The sequence below is a fragment of the Vicugna pacos genome, chromosome X, assembly GCF_048564905.1.
Source record: "Vicugna pacos chromosome X, VicPac4, whole genome shotgun sequence".
NCBI classification, from domain to species: Eukaryota; Metazoa; Chordata; class Mammalia; order Artiodactyla; family Camelidae; genus Vicugna; species Vicugna pacos.
The window spans coordinates 84,094,801-84,113,830 of NC_133023.1; the positions used below are offsets into that span (position 1 = coordinate 84,094,801).

General features: G+C 37.3%; 1 protein-coding gene across 2 annotated transcripts in view; it reads right to left on the minus strand.

The window, feature by feature from the left end:
- Positions 1–1,378: 1,378 nt before the first annotated feature.
- LAMP2 (lysosomal associated membrane protein 2) overlaps positions 1,379–19,030 on the minus strand; it is a 31,526-nt gene continuing 13,874 nt past the window's right edge. Inside the window, exons 4-9 of one of the 2 annotated variants that reach the window (XM_006215896.4) lie at positions 17,583–17,741; positions 16,484–16,671; positions 15,318–15,440; positions 11,840–11,903; positions 11,264–11,428; positions 1,379–1,896 (exon numbers count right to left, since the gene is read on the minus strand). In XM_006215896.4, the coding sequence (XP_006215958.1) occupies positions 1,757–1,896; positions 11,264–11,428; positions 11,840–11,903; positions 15,318–15,440; positions 16,484–16,671; positions 17,583–17,741 (839 nt within the window). In that variant the 3' untranslated portion in view covers positions 1,379–1,756. Of the gene's footprint in view, positions 1,897–8,533; positions 8,908–11,263; positions 11,429–11,839; positions 11,904–15,317; positions 15,441–16,483; positions 16,672–17,582; positions 17,742–19,030 lie in introns of those variants that run through there. The other variant, XM_006215897.4, reaches the window with a different exon arrangement.

The window sequence follows — 19,030 nt, forward strand, 5'->3', positions numbered from 1 at the left end:
AGGAGCCACTGAAAAAGCCAATATTCAGTACTTTTAAAAATACTTAAGCAAACAAAGTTGGTATGATGTGTCATTTATTGAAGTAGTACTTAGTGCAGGAACTCAAAGTGCCCAATTCCGACCTCACAGTTTCAAGCTTAAACTAGTTTTACTACTGAGTGACTAGGTTTCATTGGGACAATTTTTATCAAAATGCTAATAATGGTTTTGTTGCCCACTAGATATGTAACCGCAGTGAAGTCACTCTTCTTTCTGTAAAAATTATGGGGTTAGAGTAAATAATCTTTAAGCTCCTTTCCAGCATAAGTCTAATGCAATTAACAAAATGTGATGTTTGGTGTGATTTATGATTGAATAATAACTTGCATTTTTTACTCTAATTTTATTTTTTCCTCCTCTTGCAATTTTGTCATTCATTAAAAAAAAGTTGCTAAGGTTCTGAGTATACATCATGAATTTCAGTAATGACATTAGCTTTTATTGAAATATTTACTGTTTTACTGAAAGCTTTCAGAGACTGACATCTGGGTACCAAAATACTGTAATCAGTGAGTTACAGAAACTCTGAACAAGCCAATATATACATAGAATGAATTAATAAAATAATCACTTCAATGTGAAAGTCTCCTTAAGTCTATTGATTAAGCTTCCTTCTTATTTGTCTCTATAGTCAACATCTGTGCTGCACTTTTAACACGGAGCATGCTTCAATAGGGGCTGATTATCAAGTTCATTTTAATGCCAACAGCTTCTCTCTACACCCCCATCTATGCTCTGCCCCACAGGGGCCATCCTGGCAAAAGCAAGAGCCTAGTTGCTACGCTTCACTGCCTCCCTTCTGAGATTGCTGTTAGCTTACATTTCATAAGTACTAGTCTGATGACAACACTAAATAGATTTTAATGCTCTAGAGATCAACAATACGAGGTAGAGAAACACAACACAATCTCTCCTAATTAGTTCATAGAATATTTCTATCTTTCAATGCTAATCAGGCATCCAAGGAAGAGAAAAACATAAGGGAAAAAAAAAGGCAAATGGTTAAACATGCTTGAACCTTTTCAGTCTTTTGCTGAAAAAGAAATACTTTTTAAAACTGAAGCCAGTTTAAGTTCTGTTGTGGCCTCTTGGGTCTGTTTTTTACCTAGGGAAAAATCACAAGCCTAAGATACTGAATTTATTTGTAACTTGAGAAATCAGCCAAAGTCACGTAAGCTAAAAAATGCTGATGGTCCTGAGGACATTCAACTAAAAACCAAGTTTAAGCATAGCTGATGGGCATTTAGACCACATCAATATTTATTTAATGAACTAGATGCAAAGGCACTATGATGAGTTTAAATCAGGATAGTTCTTATACATTGAAACAGAACACCGGTAGTGAAACAATATTTATTAATTCCATTAAGAGACAACTACATATTTTATCCTCATAATGGCCATGTTAATAAGTTTAAGGTATCTTAGGTTAGAATCAAAATTTGGCCAAGGCTTCTTATGACAGATCTTAAAACATTGCACACCGATGTTCTTTTTAACAAGTTTGTCTTCAGGACCAGTAAACACAACATTTTTTAAAATTTTAAGCTGTTCTATTGACAGTTTTTATTAATGAAGAATTATCCCAAAATGCTGGGACTGATTTGAATTAATGTTTCAATATATCCATCTTAAAGAACAAAGTGTTTCAAAACTGAAAGGCAAGAAAATCTTGTTATGTGCATGTATTTTTATATAATCAATCAGATTGCAGGTTCTAAAACTGCTCATATCCAGCATGATGGCGCTTGAGACCAATAAAGTAAGCCAGCAACACTAGAATAAGCACTCCTGCCAAGGCTGCTCCCACAGCTATGGGCACAAGGAAGTTGTCGTCATCTGCACTGCAGTCTTGAGCTAGATGTGGAGAAAGGACAATTGAGAACAGAAACAGTGACAAAATGTCAAATCTGTACATTTTAAGTTAAAATGATAGTACTTCCCAAGACATATATTTTGTTTTTTTATACCAAGGCAACAAATCACTGGCATTGATACCAGCAAATGAGATGGTCCACAGAAGTGACTTTCCAAACAACCAAATCATGCACTTTAAAGTACCCCCACCAAATGCAGTCGTTTTGGATGAAAGATATATAGTGATCGCATACTTCTCCGATTTCTTAAACAGAAGATAATGGAGAAATACAATTAGACTTTCCTTGATGATCAAGCTGTGAGCTTTCAGAGGCAAAGGGTAAAGATGTGGAAGCAGCACAGTGCCTGGAACACTGCAGACTGTGAAGCATTAATGAACAACCATACAAAGCAGATATAAGAACTCAATGCACAGCAATATGGGGGTCATTTAATAGTAGGAAAAGATACAAACTGGCCCTGATTGCATAACTGTTTGCCTTAAGCTGTTCAGTCTAGTGTAAGAATCAGACAAGAAATCAGCGGTTTTAATTTCAAAATGTGCTATAATGGGGGAAGGCAACACACAGTGTCATGGTAGTATTTCAGAGGCACACAACTCAGCCTTGTTACACAAGACGTAGTTTGAAAGAGGTGCCACTGGAGCTGAGTTTTTAAGAATGAATAGGAATTAACCAAATTAATCATGCAGGAAATGGGCTTCCAGGTATAGAAAACAGCACAGACAAAAATATGGAGGGTCAGAAAACATAGCACTTCGGGGGAAACGCAAGCAGGTTGTCATAGCTAAAACAATGGATCAAAAGGTACTATTGGAAAAGAGGCAGGAAACGGGTACTAGGATCAGCTCACAAAGGCATTGTATGCTCAAGGTAGTTTGGTGTTATACTGATGGCAAAAAAAAAAAGCGACAGAATTTTAAGCAGGGTATTTTTGTCAGAAGTTATGGCAGATGGAAGATTGGAGGTATTAAGTTAGGAAGCGCCTCTATTGCTAGAAGCCAGATGACCAGTAATATGGTCCTGAACTAGATTAATGAAGTGCAGACGCAGAAGGGACTGACTAGAGATCCAATTAGAAGACAGAATTGACCAAATGGATGTAGGGGGTGTGGTAGGAGGAGATAATAGAATGGCCTCCAATCCCATGCTTGAGTGGTCATATAGATGCTGGTGCCATTCGTGATAGGGAACACAGGAGGAATGCACACATTTCAGGTTTGTAGTTACTTTTGTTTGTATGGGTTAGTTCTTTTCAATTTAATTTAAAAATTTTTTGTGTCGGGGGAGGGTGGAGAGGGATATGTGGAAGAGGAAGACATGCAGTTTTAGATCTGCTGAGTTTAAGATACCTCTGTCCCAACCAAGTAGTTGATGTACATAAGTGATATTTCAAACCAGAACAAAGATATTTCTCAGCAAGGGCAGATGGAATAGTAAGAGGCCCAGAGACAAAACCCTTGGGAATACCAATATTTGAAGAATAAAGGAAGGAAAAAAATTAGGAAAGGCAGGTAGAAAATAGTGCCACAGAAGCCAAGGAAGGAAACAGTTTCAATTAGCGTGGGAGAATAGTGCTAAACATTAGAGACACCAGAGAAATGTCCATTGGATCTAGCAATATGGAGGGTGGGGAGCTGGGAGTCAAATTGCTACAGGTTTAGGAGTGAATGGGAAGTGACTGGTTAGGAGCTCAAGAACTTGGAATGGGGAACAGTTTAGAAGGACAAACGGTAGATAGTTAGAAGTGGGATGTACTGTCAAGAAAGACTATCTTCAGGTGGAAAAGGATGAGGGAAAAGAGCAGGAGCATTTTATAGGCTGAAGATGCTGAATGGTACAGTCTCCTAGGAGGTAGGAGAAATGGGATTCCAGAAGCACTGGCCAGGAAAAGAAAACCTACTGAGACTGGAGAAGAAAGGAATAGTGCAGATGGAGATACGTTTGCAGAGGGGGAAGAAGGCAGCGAGGGTGTTGAACCATCACTTCTCACTATTTTCCATTTCCTTGCCTCTTATTGCTTCTCCTGGCTTTCAATTTACCAGGGACTGATAAATCAGATAATTAAGCTTATCAGAATTTGCCGAAAATTAAAATGAATAGCTGCAAGGCAAATCTGATTGTGCTTGCATGTAAGAAACGTGCCAGTCTTTTGCTAGCCTCTGAGGCAATAACGGGGAACAAGATGCAACCCTGGAGTTTATGTATTTTATGAGACATTGACTCTGGCTGCCATCTCAATGGTCTTTTTTACTTGCTTCTTGGTTCTGTTAAAAATCCAGATAGCTGAGGTTGCCAGATGTGACTTGTGAATATACGGTGTTAAGAGCACCCAGGTAGCTTCTCCCCTTCAACTTCCCAAATTACCACCCAGCATATAAACTATCAGGTGACATGAACCATAAAGTATTATGCCTTGGATTTAATATAACTTGGTTTTTTAAAAATTCATTAGTAGATTAATTTCTTATTCTGGCAATGAATTCAAAGTCCTCTCTTTCTCAAATTGGGTTTTTGACCTAGTACTGAAATGACTCTCATGAATACTGCCAATAAGGCTTTTGTGCAAGACAAATATTACCAGAGTAGATCAAAAAGGCAATTCTGCTAATACAAAGATCTTTCTAGATTCTGTCACTTACTTAAAATGCTCTCAATTAGCATCTGAAGTATTAATTTATAACAACTATTGATTTTATTAATTTATTAACCTTTAAAAATTCTTTAGGTAATGGAAATTTGGGTAAAACAATAATTTGAATAGGATCACATCCTGAAAGAAAACCTCATTCTGTAAGTCATTTTGACCTATTTGCCTAATGTACACTTGAGACCATAATGAAGTCTATTTGTAGAAGAGTTTAATAGTCACAGAAACAGTGACATTTTTAAAAGATAAAGTTTCACAGCCACTGAAATTTCAATGAAAAGGTTCATGTAGATTTTTAAAATTCTGTTAATCTTCAATTTTCTGTTAGTTCAGAAACTTTTCAAATATGATTTTCAGTGTGAGAATTGGAAAGCTAAGATACACATTTATAAAATATAAAGGAAACCCTTCCTTAAAACCAGTGTATCTAAATTTCTCTTTGGAAGAATCAGTATTAAGAAGCACATTCTTATGTGGCATTTTATTAAACACCTTTTATCTATAGTCAAACTGAAGTACATTACATAACTCTTAAAAGATACTTGAAGCTATTCTGTACTAGCTTCAAACATGTCTACACTAGTTTCAAAAACAAGATATGGCAATTAATGATGCAGAAAGTTAGCTACCATGATAAAAGCTCAGGAGACAGGTAGTGAGAGAAATGAGCCCAAGACAATGTAACACTGTCTACCCAACTAAACAGATAAAATGCTATAATCTTAAAAATAGCTGAGTCTTACAAGAATTCCTCCTAAAAACTGCAAGAAACTTCAGATGGTGTGCTTTACACTGTATGTAAATATGTTCTTGATACCTAACAAGTGGCTTCTTACCAGATTCTTTCTAGATTTATCATCATTGAAATGAAAACTATCACTCAATACTGACTGGTATATATAAAATAAACAAGTTTAAACTGTATAGCACAGGGAAACATACTCACTATCTTGTAGTAGCTCACGGTGAAAAAGATTATGAAAATGAATGTATGTATATTCGTATATGGCTGAAGAATTGTGCTGTACACCAGAAATTGACACAACATTGTAAACTGACTATACTTCAAAAACAAAACAAAACAAAACAACCTATCATTCAAAGAAGTAAGAGTAACAGGACTTTAAAGTCCTCAGTCCCCAGATGAAAAAACTGAGACCTCTGAAGTTGAGTGGCTTGAACAAGGTCACATGGCAACTCAGCCGGTAGAGCTGGGAGCTATGATGATTAACTGGCAGTCACATGGCTTAACTGGGTCATCCAGAGGAAAGTTACTAGCCAGGCTGCTAAGATTTTTTGTGTGTGATATATGAAAGTGGGTTGGGAAGCTATCTGGAAATTGGAAGGTTCAAAAGCATTTTAGGGTGATCTGAGAGAAAGATTACACACAATCCTATTTTGGTTCAGATCAAGAGCTCGGTTTGTGTGGCTGCAATGTACAGCTGCTACATACAGATATTCAGTATCAGCCTCAGCTTAGGAGTTGAGAAAAGTGTATAGAGATACTCTGCCGCTTTTACTATGAAATAAATATTCTAGATCACTGGTTTCCTAATTAGCTACACATCAGATTCACCTGGGAAGCTTACACACTCACACACACACACATACACAATCTCATTCCAGACCTGCTAAACTAAATCCTCTAGGAATGGAGCTTGAAATTTGAATTTTTGTAACTAGCTTCCTGTGTTTCTTACTCTATAGCCACCCCAGCATCAAAAGGGACCGATCTATGGGACCACTCTTCCACACAGTAATACATGGATCATTCTGGAAATAATTTAGTTCTACTTCTAAGCATTTCTTAAGTTTTTCCTTTTGGAAGAAATTGCCATTATATAGTATATAAAATCTAGACTTTAACCAACTGGAAAAAAATGTGAGCAAATTTTCTTAAGAAATAAAAGAAACTTTATTGTTTTAGAAGCAATATTTTGAGCAAATGGACAGGCAAATATCTAAAGAGAAATACCATACATCAACTAGTGGTTTAAACATTTGCAGAAAAAAACATGAGAAGTATTTACATGGACCAGTTTCTTTATACAAATGCTAACACATGAAAAACACCCAGAACCAAATAGAGTGTTAGACCATTGAGGTGTAAACCCAATAAAACAAATAAAACTACAAAAGGTACAAAGAACACATGGCTATAGGAAATAACAGTGTAAATGACAGTATGTAAACTGGCCCATGTAAAATACAAAAATATTCAATGAAGTCAGATTTTCTATAAAACAGTGCTAATTAGAGGTATTTTAATTTGAATCAGATATATAATCTAAATGTAGAAACTTTTAGAAACATTAACAGCGTTAAGCCAGTGCCACCCACTTGTGCTTCCAATTTTTATTTTTTTAAAAAAGCTGCTGCTTTGTTTTGACTCATGAGAAATATCTAGGGCTCATATTCTTGTAAGCATTATCCTTTCTTATAAGGTTAACAATCTTACACTAAAATACTATTTAAATAAAAAATAATTTTTAAAAATCAGATTTCTACTTAGCCTTTAAAAAGTGCCTTAAGCTGGCAGTGCAGCTAAATGTAGCTTTAAGAGAGGGGCTAGTCAGAAGTCCGATTCTGAGCCAGGACTATTTTCAGGCTACTCTAAACAGAGAGCAAATTTAAGTGGAAGAAAACATTTATCATGCCAATATAACTCGAAAGATAGTTATAGACGTACACATGCTAACATGCAGTTGCCTCTGTGTGTGTCTGTATTGCTAGATTACCAAATTAATTCAACATAAATAATATTTTGGAATCCAGATATCTCATTTTCTAGTAAATGGGGGGAGACATAATCTCCCACCCTCCAAAACATGGAACCTTCCATATATGGCTGCATATTAACGATGTTTTAATACTTGCTCAGCCATCCTAATACCAAAAAGCCGCAAAAAACAAATCTCCTAGAAGCAGCAAGAAATACTTGATGTGTTAGCCATCAAGCTGAAATGTTTTGCTTTCTCATATAAACATCAGGTGGTGCAGAGTAAATGGACAATTGGCGCATCTCCCCAGAGCATAAAAGTGAACACAAAGTACATGAATTAATGATTCTACCATAATGAACAATAATAATGTAAGTTTTGATTAGTATAGAACTATGTAGGTGTAAACGCCAAATTAGTAAATGTTGTAGCAATCAATGCAAGCTAGAAACACAGAACAGGTTCCTAATGAACTAAGAGAAGACCAAGACTTTCGGGTTAGGTGCAAGTTACTTTCTAAGTGTAAGTGCACTTCCGTATTTAGGTTCTAGGACATACTGGCATTTCTTCTTTAAGGAAACAAAAAGAAAAGAATAAAACAATCTACCACCAACAAGGATACTAGAAGGGCTAAAAAGAAATCTACATTAGTTTTAGCACTGCATGTAGAGGCCAATTTATGGGTACAAAAGACTAATGCCCTAAATTGGCACTGCCTAGCAATTATCTCTAAAGCATCTAGAGAAAATGCATTGAAATGCCCAGTTGGAATAGTCTTGTGTCTTACAATTTGAAAGACTGAAACATCCAGTTTTTTTATGAAAAGGATTAAACAATAAGATTAGCATCTATTCTAAAATTTAAAAAGCTCTTGTATCTTTTGTCACTACAGCCACATTAAATACAAATCTATTCAAAAGGCAGTAGGAAAGCATTCATTGCTAAGAACAGAAAAATACTAGACCCTGTTCAAATCTACTGGTATAATCTCTCATAGTCAAATATGCAGCAAAGCCAAAGCAGCTAAGTTAACCTGCAAACAAAATCACCAAAAAATGCAAAAGGAGCAAGTACAAATCCACTGCAGAATGTGTTGTCTCAATTCAACTACATGAAGGGAGGACAGGGATCTCTTTTTAAAAACTTTTTCCTAAACTGTGTCTTTCTAGTTAGAATATCTAAAATGAAAAGACTGAAATACTAATTCAGAATAAAATAGAATTTATAAGCCACGTGATTTTTGCACATATTTTTTGCTACAGAAATAAGTTTTAAATTCCTTCATTGGGAAAACCAAGATCATGTGACTAATATGGATTTTATCGGTTTGGGGTATTTCCATCTATCTAAGTTTGAAATCCTCCATACTATCTGTTCTAAGATCAGAACTGCAACTAAATACACCTTAGATTGAACAGTATTGCATGTTGGAACTTGTACTTGCTTCATTGTTTTATAACAGAGTCACGTGTGGATTAGTGTTACAGAGTCTGATATCCAGCATAACTTTTTCTTCTGCCAATTAGGTAAGCAATCACTATAACGATAATCAAGCCTGAAAGGCCAGCACCAACTATAATTGGTATTAGAATGGTGTCATCATCCAGCGAACACTCTTGGGCTGTAAGTGAGAAAAAGTGTGTAACAAATAATGAGTATAATAAAAAATGATGTCCACAAGTAAAAAATGTTGATTTAAAAAGTCAGAAATGCTCTTATAAGATCAACTTTAAGTAATTAAGACAGGTATACTTCAATGATAAAGCTACTTCAAGTTATGGATTATTCTAGAATTAAAATCCTAAACTTATGTCCTTTCATTCATGTATGTGTGTCTAGGGATATTCATATCTATGAATACATACTCACATCTACGAGTAAAACGCATACACGTGTGTCTGTTTCTTTGTTTATATCCAAGTGCTTTCCAAAACAGGAGTGTTAAACAGAAATGAAGAGAGCTAATCTAGCTAGATTTCTACATAGGCAGACTTGACTCTTTGTGGTAGAGTAAATGTCTTTTGGGAAACTGAGAGAAGATTAGGAAGGTTTAATCATGGGATTAAACAACCAGGCTGGCTCTGGAATCCTTTAGAGCAGAGTTGGCAAACTATAATATAGCCCATGGGCCAAATCTGTCCCAAGGGCTAAAAATGCCTTTTGAACATTTTTAAATGATCAGAAAAAAACAAGATTTTGTGACTCATAAGAATTACATGAAATTCAAGTTTCAATATCCATAAATCAAGCTTTATTGAAACATGGCCACACTCATATTTATTGCCTATGGCTGTTTTCACAGCAGAGCTGAATAGCTGTGACAGACAATATGGCCTCCAAACTCAACACACTTAACTGGCTGTCTGGGCCTTTACAAAAACAATTTGCAGATTCCTGACTTCCAATATATATATGATTTTAGTGGCTGCAAAAGTCAAGAAACTGGGAGTCCTTACTAATTTGAGTGTGTTTACTACATTTGTCAATCTGCTCAGGGCTGGCAACCCACAGGGGATTTTTTTTTTTCTATTTCCAGAGTAGTCTGATCCAGTAAAATCTAATCAACACTCTTTGACCTTACTGAAAATCTCTTTCCTCTTCCTGTATAGTCAAGTTTAACCAGTGTGTTGTATTTATAGGTACCCACAGTCAGGAACCTGGCTCCACAAATAGATTACGCATTTGTTATCAGTATTAAATGTTGTCTACTCCTCTGGGTGACATTTTTAATACTATGAACATAAACACCAAAGTTTCAAATTAGAGGAGAAACACAGGTCATCTCTATCACAGCTGACTAGATAAACAGGCTTGAGCTCATTTTACACTGCAAATGATTTTAAATTCTAAACACAAATCTGGACCTAAAATTAGGGTAATGATGTAAGGGAGCTAGATAAAGACTCAAAAATAAAACTACTAAAGAATCAAAATAATGGAAGTCCATAAGCAAAACTGACAAAAGGGAGAGTGAATTCTTGAAAGTATTTTTAAACTGTGATTAACCTCTCTAGTCACAAGAATGGTAAGGTGAAGAGCCGGATTTACTTGCGCCAAACCAAGTCAGGCTAGGTATTCAGCACCACCACAAAACAGTTCAACAGGTCACAGCACATTCACTTTTAAACTCAGCTTCCACAATTCCTTCTAAACCATAGAATTAATTGTTAAAAAGGATGTGGACAACTGGAGCGGCTCTGCTCAGCCGAGCTGTGTTCCACAAACCCTCAATTTTAAGTAATTGGTTTAAAAGGAAAGTCAATTAGAGAATTTTATGTACTTTTTCTTCTTTGTGCAAATTTTAATCTTGTAATGCCAAATGCATCTTTCATATTCATATAAATACACTGTAATGAGCCCTTTCCAAAAGTTTCACTAAATATCTGATAAATACCACCATTAACTCTGAGTAGACCTTCAAAACACCTCATTCACACTGGCACACGCTTTTCAAACTCTCCAGATGATGCCGGCTGGCCAAAACATAGATCAATATATCTGAGGCTTACCTACCGCAATCTTTTGTCTTAAAATACAACCAAACTGCTTTAATTTGGGTATGAAAATGTTCCCAGACAGAAGATGGCCCCAAGAAGGCATATGCAAGATGCTCAAAAACTGCTGCCCCGAAGTGCCATCCTTCCCACAAACTAAAACCCAGAGGAGCATCTGTACATTCAGTCAAGATCACTTAAAGCTCCTATCAGTTTTTAGCTTTAAGAACTTTGTTGCAAAGGTTTTCAGATCACCAAAAAAAAAAAAAGAAAAAAAAAGAAAAAACCCTAATCTGAGCAAAATGATGAGCCAAATATAGAGTTACACAAACTTGCTCAAGGCTATGAGAACTCTACAACCGTGTCGAGAGGTGAATTCATATTTCTCCAATTTGATGATTAAATTTCCATGACTCAAAGGAAAAGCCACCTAGCAGTTACGATAAGAACATAAATTATTAATAAACCTTGCTTGATTCTTACCTGTAGAATACTTTCCTTCCATCACACTGAAAGGTTGAACCCTTAGATCAAAGGTATTTATCTGAAATGTTCCAGACACTGAAACAGTCTGCTCTTTGTTGCACATATAAGAGCTTCCCAGGGGGGCATCCCAGTAGCTGAGGTTGTTATTTGTAATGCTGAAAACTTTAAAGAAAAAAAAACACATGTTAGTAACTGCTTATCCTGTCAACATAAAAGTGGGACAGTCCTCAGGATTTTTCAGTGAAGTATGGAAACCTGGGGTACAGGGCCTACCCTATCCAAAAAGCAATCCTTAAGATCACTGGGTTCCCTATCTTTCTATAGGTGTTTCTGTAGTCTAAAACCCAGTCACATCCTTAACTCTTATCTATCCTGCTTTGAAAATATGAGATACTGCAAAAGATAGAATGCTATAGTTCTAAGTTACTGGTTTTAAGTTATGGTCAAAGTCCAGTTCTCACACAGAAGCTTCCGTTCCATTAAATAAGGTACTATTTGGTAATAAGACAGTAACAGTTGCCATTCCTTCAGTGTAACCCATACCCTTCTTCCTGAGCCGAAGGTTTTGCTTACCAGAGCCATTAACCAAGTACATGCTGACACTCACTTCCTTCAGATAGAATCGGTTTTCATTTTTCTGTGTGAAAAAGAGCTTCCAGTTAATCGACACAGCACAACTGTCTACAGGTACAGTTAATATCTATAGAGGAAAAGCAGGCAAATCCTATCACGCAGAAGGCAAAACCATGCATTAGACCTGGGCCAGCAGAATAACTGCAGCCAATGGAAAGGGACTCAAAATGCGACAGAAACCCTTTTGCTCTGCATTTTGTTTCCAACTTTTGGAGCAGGTGTACTCATGTGGTCCTTAGGACCTCAGTAATTCACTCCCTCCATTCTGTTCTCCCTGTCACTTTCTGAGCCCTCTCCATAACCTCCAGCCTGGATTACAACAGCCTCTTCCCGGGGCCCCACGTCTTTCAGCCTCTCCAACTCGGATCTTTCCTTCCCTGCTCTTATCTTTCTGAAGCACTCATCTGATCAGCTAGTCGTTCTAATTATTTCAGAACTCAGTATGAACAAGGTAACATATCTAAGTGTTCCAGGGAGCTAGCCAAATGAGCCTGGATCCTGCCCCCGTGTTTGCCATCTGCCAGGTAAAAGATAAATACATATATAATGAACTATATTAAAAAAAAGAAAGGGATAAGTTACGAAAATTAAAAGGAGAGAAATTACTTCCTAGTAGGGGAGGAGCAGAAGTAATAATACAAGCTTAGGGATGGGCCATTTGCACTGAGTAAGATTCAATTAAGAGACAAGCAGGAAGGCGTGTTTGAGAAGGCAACGGCACGAGGGAAGGTAGTCAAAACTAAGCCTCAGCACGAGTACTCTAGCATTTTAGAACTCACCAAGTGCCAAGTGCTGACCTTAAGACTTGACCTATGAGGCTTCACTGAATAATTACAACACCCATTTTGAGATGCAGTAATCAAAGTATGGAGGTGGTGTTAAGCAACCTCGCCAAGGCTATCTAGTTAGTAGCAGTCAGTGAGCTGGGATCCGAACCCAGGAGTCTGGCTGCAGAGCGCAGGCACTGGCTACCACTAGGCTCTCCTACCTCGCTGATGTGCACAGGGAACGGAGTGAGGGAAGCATGAGATTCTTGAGAAGGGAACGGAGTCAAAAAAGCTGGATATGCAGGTTACGTTGCATGGGGGGTGGGGTGAGGTGGGGACAGGCTTGATCTATCCTGCCAGGGAATGTAGGTTTTCTTGAGGGCAAAACAGAATCACTGAAGGTTTCTGAGGAAGGGCTGTGTTGCAGGAAGGTAAGCCAACGCAGAAGCACATGGGGGGAGGGAGGAAGAGGTGGGACTACTTAGGAGGCTATCTGAACCCTCCAGGTAAGAGGGAATGCAGGCTGGAATCAGTAGAGAATAAAAACGAGGGGGCAGACTAAAAACAATTTCAGGAGAAAGCATTGAGGAGGACTCGACAACCTCAACACATCTCTCCTCAGCTCGGCATTCAAGGCTCTCCACAATTTGTCCGAACTACTCTTTCACACTTACCTTTCACTACACGTGCCACACGTCTCATTCTCCAGCCTGGTCTTGACTGTGTATCCAGGGATAGCTTGTACTTTTTCACTTACTCTCCTTATCCCCCATGTGTACAAATCTGACCCATCCTTGAAGGTCCAGTTCAAATGCCATCTCTTCTGTTAAACCCTCCTGCCTCTCCTCCAGCCAGAATTAACTGTTCCTTCCTCTACACTCCCATAGTGCTTTGTATTCTCTGGTCTGGCACTCATCCCACTTTGCATGGACCTTCCACAGTCCTCTAACTGCCCACAGAATCAAATCCAAAAGCCAGCATGGCATTCAATGCCTTCCACAGAACCAGTGATCTTTTCTATATTGCTATCTTTACCACTAAATAAACTATGGGCATCTTAAGAATACAGGCCTTCTTCTTTGTATCCCACCATAGCATCCTATATTTGTACACCGAATTCAATAAATTATCCTTAGACACATCTCTCATGATAGGGTTGAAGGTGAGATGGGCCCCACTTAACTCTGGTAACATTGCAGGTGTTTCTTGATTTTTCACAGTGCCTGTAGCATGGTTAAAATGTCACTACTCTGGATTACATTTTAGAATTGTCTGCTGGGCAATTAAGTGACATAATTATTAAATATTACATATTTTCCCATTAGAGCCAGAAGAAACCATGTTCATTTTAGGATCCTATTTCAGCTAGAAAGATCAAACTCAACCACTCAAAAGGGAATGAATCTAAAATATTACTTTCTTCATTCTTATTGACTATAATATAATCTGTGTGTGATAACACGGGAAGCCTCCTCTTACCACACTCAAGATGACAAGCTTAACCATTTTTTTAATAGTAATTCAGTGGTCATTTAAAAAATAGCAATTCACTGATCATATATATACTATAACAGAAGAGTTATTTGAGTGCTGGGAAAGGGAGGTTTTTTGTAAACCTTTCTAAAATATAATCCTCAATTAGTCAGCATATATTCCAAAATAAAAAAGGCTTTAGACTCCAAGTTTCAACATGATACCAAGTTTACCAAGTTTTGACATGAAACAAATACATACCTAACTTTTTATGTATCACATGTTGAGAATGTTTCCCCATCCCTAGATGGAGTAATCTGATTTAAAAGCAGAACAGTTGTTTTATCCACATATACAATAGCTCTTAGTTTGAGAACTACTGGTGGTTGACCCTTTTCCCTCATTGATGGCTAGCCCCTCTTTCCCATTCCCATTTGCTATAACGTGTACACACACACACACACACACACCCCCTTCAAAAATTATAGGAATAACAATTGTTTCTTGAGAAGGTAGAATTAAAGGCCCCTGATGATTAATTTATGCTAGTAAGAAGTAGAACCCACGTGCTTAACCTAGAAACTTCTATTCAGGGTTCAGCCCCCAATAGAAGCATGAGCAACAAAAACCTGAATGCTGCCATTATATACCGCCTTGACTTAAAGCCTGTAAAGTCCTTACTTACCCAGAGCCCTGTACATATAGCAAGTACTCAACGAAAGCTAACTATCATGATGACTGATACTATTACAAGCAGTGTAGCCTCCCCAAAAGCCTAAAATATTATAATAGACAAACATGAGAATTTTCTAACCAATAATAGAGAAAATATTATGGAAATTACTTTGTATCTTTTATATATATATTTTCTTATTACATATATCTACATGGATAGACTAGACAATTTTTTGATATAGGTTAATTCTTGCTCCCACCCTAATGTCTATATTAACAGCAGAATAGCTGTTTTTGGTGAACATTAATGTAAAAGTCCAGCCCACAGAAATCAAGGTGACCCTGAGGGATTAACAGGGATCAATGGACTACACTTTTAAGTAGTGTTGAAATGGAAAATATGGTGAAAATGGTGAATATCCCCATCAATACACACACCCTTTTAGACTTTCAGATGTGTTTCTAAGAGAATGAACCTAATTTTAGATAAATTTGTTACTCACCACAGCAAAGACAAAGTCAAGATACTTGATGTTGCTGCCATTCAGCCTAAGTAGAGCAGTTTGAGGGTGGCAGCTGCCAGTCACGTCTGTTGTATTGGGATTGATGTTAAAAACTGAAGCAACCTTTAGGAGAAGAGGGGAGAAAGACACGGATGAACTAAAAAATCTACAGCAAAAGCTTATATTCTAATAACACCAACTTCACAGTGAACAAAACACCTTGTGTCTGGACATGGATATAAGCGTATGATGTCTTACTTTCAGAGTTGGCACAGGCCCCCAAGCTATGACTCAGAAGACTTTTTTTTTAAAAAAAAGAAGACAAGAGGGAAGCTTCCTCAAATAATGAGCCAAAAAAGAACACATTTTTAATGGAGCACAAAAGCCATCTGTCTGGCTTAAGTCGCAGGACTCTGGAAATGAGGTTGGTTGGTCAGCACGACCTCTGTGGTCTCAGTGAAGCATTGCAACCAGAAGTGCCATCGTGTACTCACATCTATTACCTATCTATCCAGCCATACCATTCAAGCCAGCAAATAGCTAGAGAAACAGTGGCACTGTTCCATACAACCTACAGTGTGGTTCAGATAAAAGTTTATATTTTAAACTAACTGAAATAAAGATCAACCACTTAGATTCTGATCTACTGATGGCAGACAGAATCTAAGCCCCCAAGAGCCCTTTAAACTGCTAGGTTTCCTGCTGGCCAAGACAATGCCTTGATAGCAACATTAACTCTTCATGGTTATAGTAACTCCTAACTAATCAAAACTCTACAAGTCAACATCAAATCTCTATTTAATTCTGCATCATTCTAATAACACTACTCTTGGGCTGAAGGTTGGACCCACTACATTTGAAAGGAGATATAAAAAGAATGTATCAATAAATGAGTCTTTATTTTATATCTGGGCTCCAACTCTACCTCCTAGCCTTAGATCAAATCTATTCTTTAAAATCTCTGATTCCACAGGGAACTATATACAATATCTTGTAATAACCTACAATGAAAAAGAATATGTATATATACATATGTATGACTGAATCACTATGCTGTACACGAGAAGCTAACACAACATTGCAAATCAACTATACTTCAATAAAAAGAAGTAATAAATACATAAAAATTTTAAAAAGAATGTATCAATAAAAATAGGCAACTATACCTTATCTTGAGTAATGTTCAGTTGCAGCCCCATGGTAGCCAGAAGACAGGTACCATTGCTATTCTTCACTGCATAGGATCCAACCTCGGGTTTTTCCTTTGGAGTGGGTGTTGTGGTAGGAGCTGGCGCAGTGGTGGGAATGACGGGCACCACTGTGGTTGCAGTTTTATCTTTATCACACAGAAATTCTGAGACAAAGAACAAAATAAGCTACAGTAAACTTTTTCTTAATTCATAAAGCCAGGGAAGAGCGAAATATTTCTCAAAATTGAAGACCAAAAGGGTTGTATTCAGGGAAGAGGTTCTCAAACCGCTGCTTCATATGTAGACAATGTGAAGAGTTATGACACGGCTGATAGGCTCCCAACACGTACAAATGCTGCACCTACTCACACACGGCCACACACGCATCTTTTCAGACCCTTGAGTCCTTTTGTTCCTCAAAAAATCACCTGCCTCTTGAGGTGAAAATCAGATTAAAGTTTGAAAACATTTCACTCCTACCTAGGCCTGCCCTCTCCTTTCCCACATACAACCACTCTAAGGAGGGAGAGTGTTTCCCTGAAAATAGTTTAGAAATCATTGAGGGATGTAAACACAAATAAACCTTTTACCTGTGTTACCCTTACAGCAAATCACAGGCATTTCAACCTCTTCTCAGGAAGTGCTGGTAGCTTTTCAGAACTCAATGAGAAATTATTGTTTATTTTCATGAAGCCATATACAAGTTATAAAATCAATTTATAAAAGTCAAGATTAGAACACAGAAATCCAATTTCTAAGCTTTTGTCTTGGATCTTCAAAAGCTAAAAAGGATCAAATGTTCTTTGAGGATTTGCTCAAACAATGATTAAGTTTTATCAGCTGAAAATTCGACAGGTAGAGCATTTTAAAAGACTCTCCCAACACATGTACATGAGAAACTTAAAACTGCAAGTTCCACAAGAATAAGAATTGCTGTTATTTATAAAAACTTTATAGTCCAGTGTAAATCTTAACATACAAATGCTCTGAGATAACAATTTCAACTAAAGCTACCCGGTATACTGTAATCTTAACTTAGGACCCATGCATCGAAATATCCACTTTAAGTACTCACCTTTTGTGCTCACTGTGCCGTTTTGGACAAAAGCTTGTACATGAACATCCCAGTAGTGCTGGACAACATTATTCTGTTCTATAGTTGATAAACTATTGCATCTAAAGATGTCATTCAATGGAATTGGGAACGTCACACGGTCATAAATAGTAAAAACTTCTGTAAAACAAGATTAACAATAGCTGTTTCCAAGAAGGTAAGAGGGATGTGATCATATAAAAATACACATTGGATTTTCATTTCTTCTGTCTGCCTGACCCCATCCCATCCCTGAAGTGACAAAGGACAAGACCTGTTCAGGGACTGACAAATTCACTATGGCTGAAACATAGATAGTAAGAGGAAAGACGTAATGGGGATTAGGAAGGAAAGGTGAGTTGCAGGTGGTCACATACTGATGCATCTTCTATGATCTAAGGACAGTCTGGGCTTGATTTTCTTAGCAATGGAAGGTTCGCTTCAGTTTTTAAAGCTGGAAATAACACATCATTTATTTTAAGGAAGATGGCAAAATTGTAGAGGACAGGCAGAGTAGAAAACTTTTAAGGAAAGTTACTTAAGAGGAAAACTAGTTAGAAGGCTGAGGGGCTTGGTTAAGGTGGAAAGTGAGTAGGGGTTGCCTAAATCAAGACAGTGAGGGGCAGCAGAAAGACAGCAAAGAGGCCAAATGTGAAGAAAGCACATATCTGAGGTAAAATCAATACTGACGAAGCAAGGAAGAGAGATGGAATATTCAAGGATTTTATAGTAAATCCTTATTTTTGTGCTACTATCCCAATGTAACTTACAGTAACTAAAATGACTTTTTGGAACCTCTTTCTGGATAGAATTTAAAGACTATTCCAATTCAGGAAATCGTCAGAATGTGAAAGCAGTAAGTTGCCGCCATTCTGTACAGAGTTATTATAATAATCCATGAGTGAAACTTCAAAAGGGTAAGATCACACTTTTCCACCCAAATGGCTTTAGTTCCTTTTGGAGAAACAGCAAGGAAGGAAGGTATTCAAGGTCCTTAATATAAGCTGCCTTCTGTGCCTTTCCATCATGTAGCAAGGCAGCTAACTTCTGCTGCCTTGGCACCCCCTACTGGCCAAAGGGGAAAACAATTTTTTCCTAACCAGTGAACTGGAATATTTTTCTCCAATACTGTCTCTCACTGTCAACATAAGTAAATAGATACAGGAACTGGCTGAATATAGACAGATCTCAAAAACAAATGAATGCAAGGGATGGGTATAGCTCAGGGGGTAGAGTGTGTGACTAGCATGCACAAGGTCCTGGGTTTAATCCCCAGCACCTCCATTAAAAAAAAAGCCTAACTACCTCCCTACAAAATAAAATTAATTAATTAATTTTTTTAAAGTGAGTGCAAAAACAAGTTGTAGACATACTGGAGTTACACATAAAGCTATGTCATTTTTTAAACAATGTGTTGTTTATGAACATAT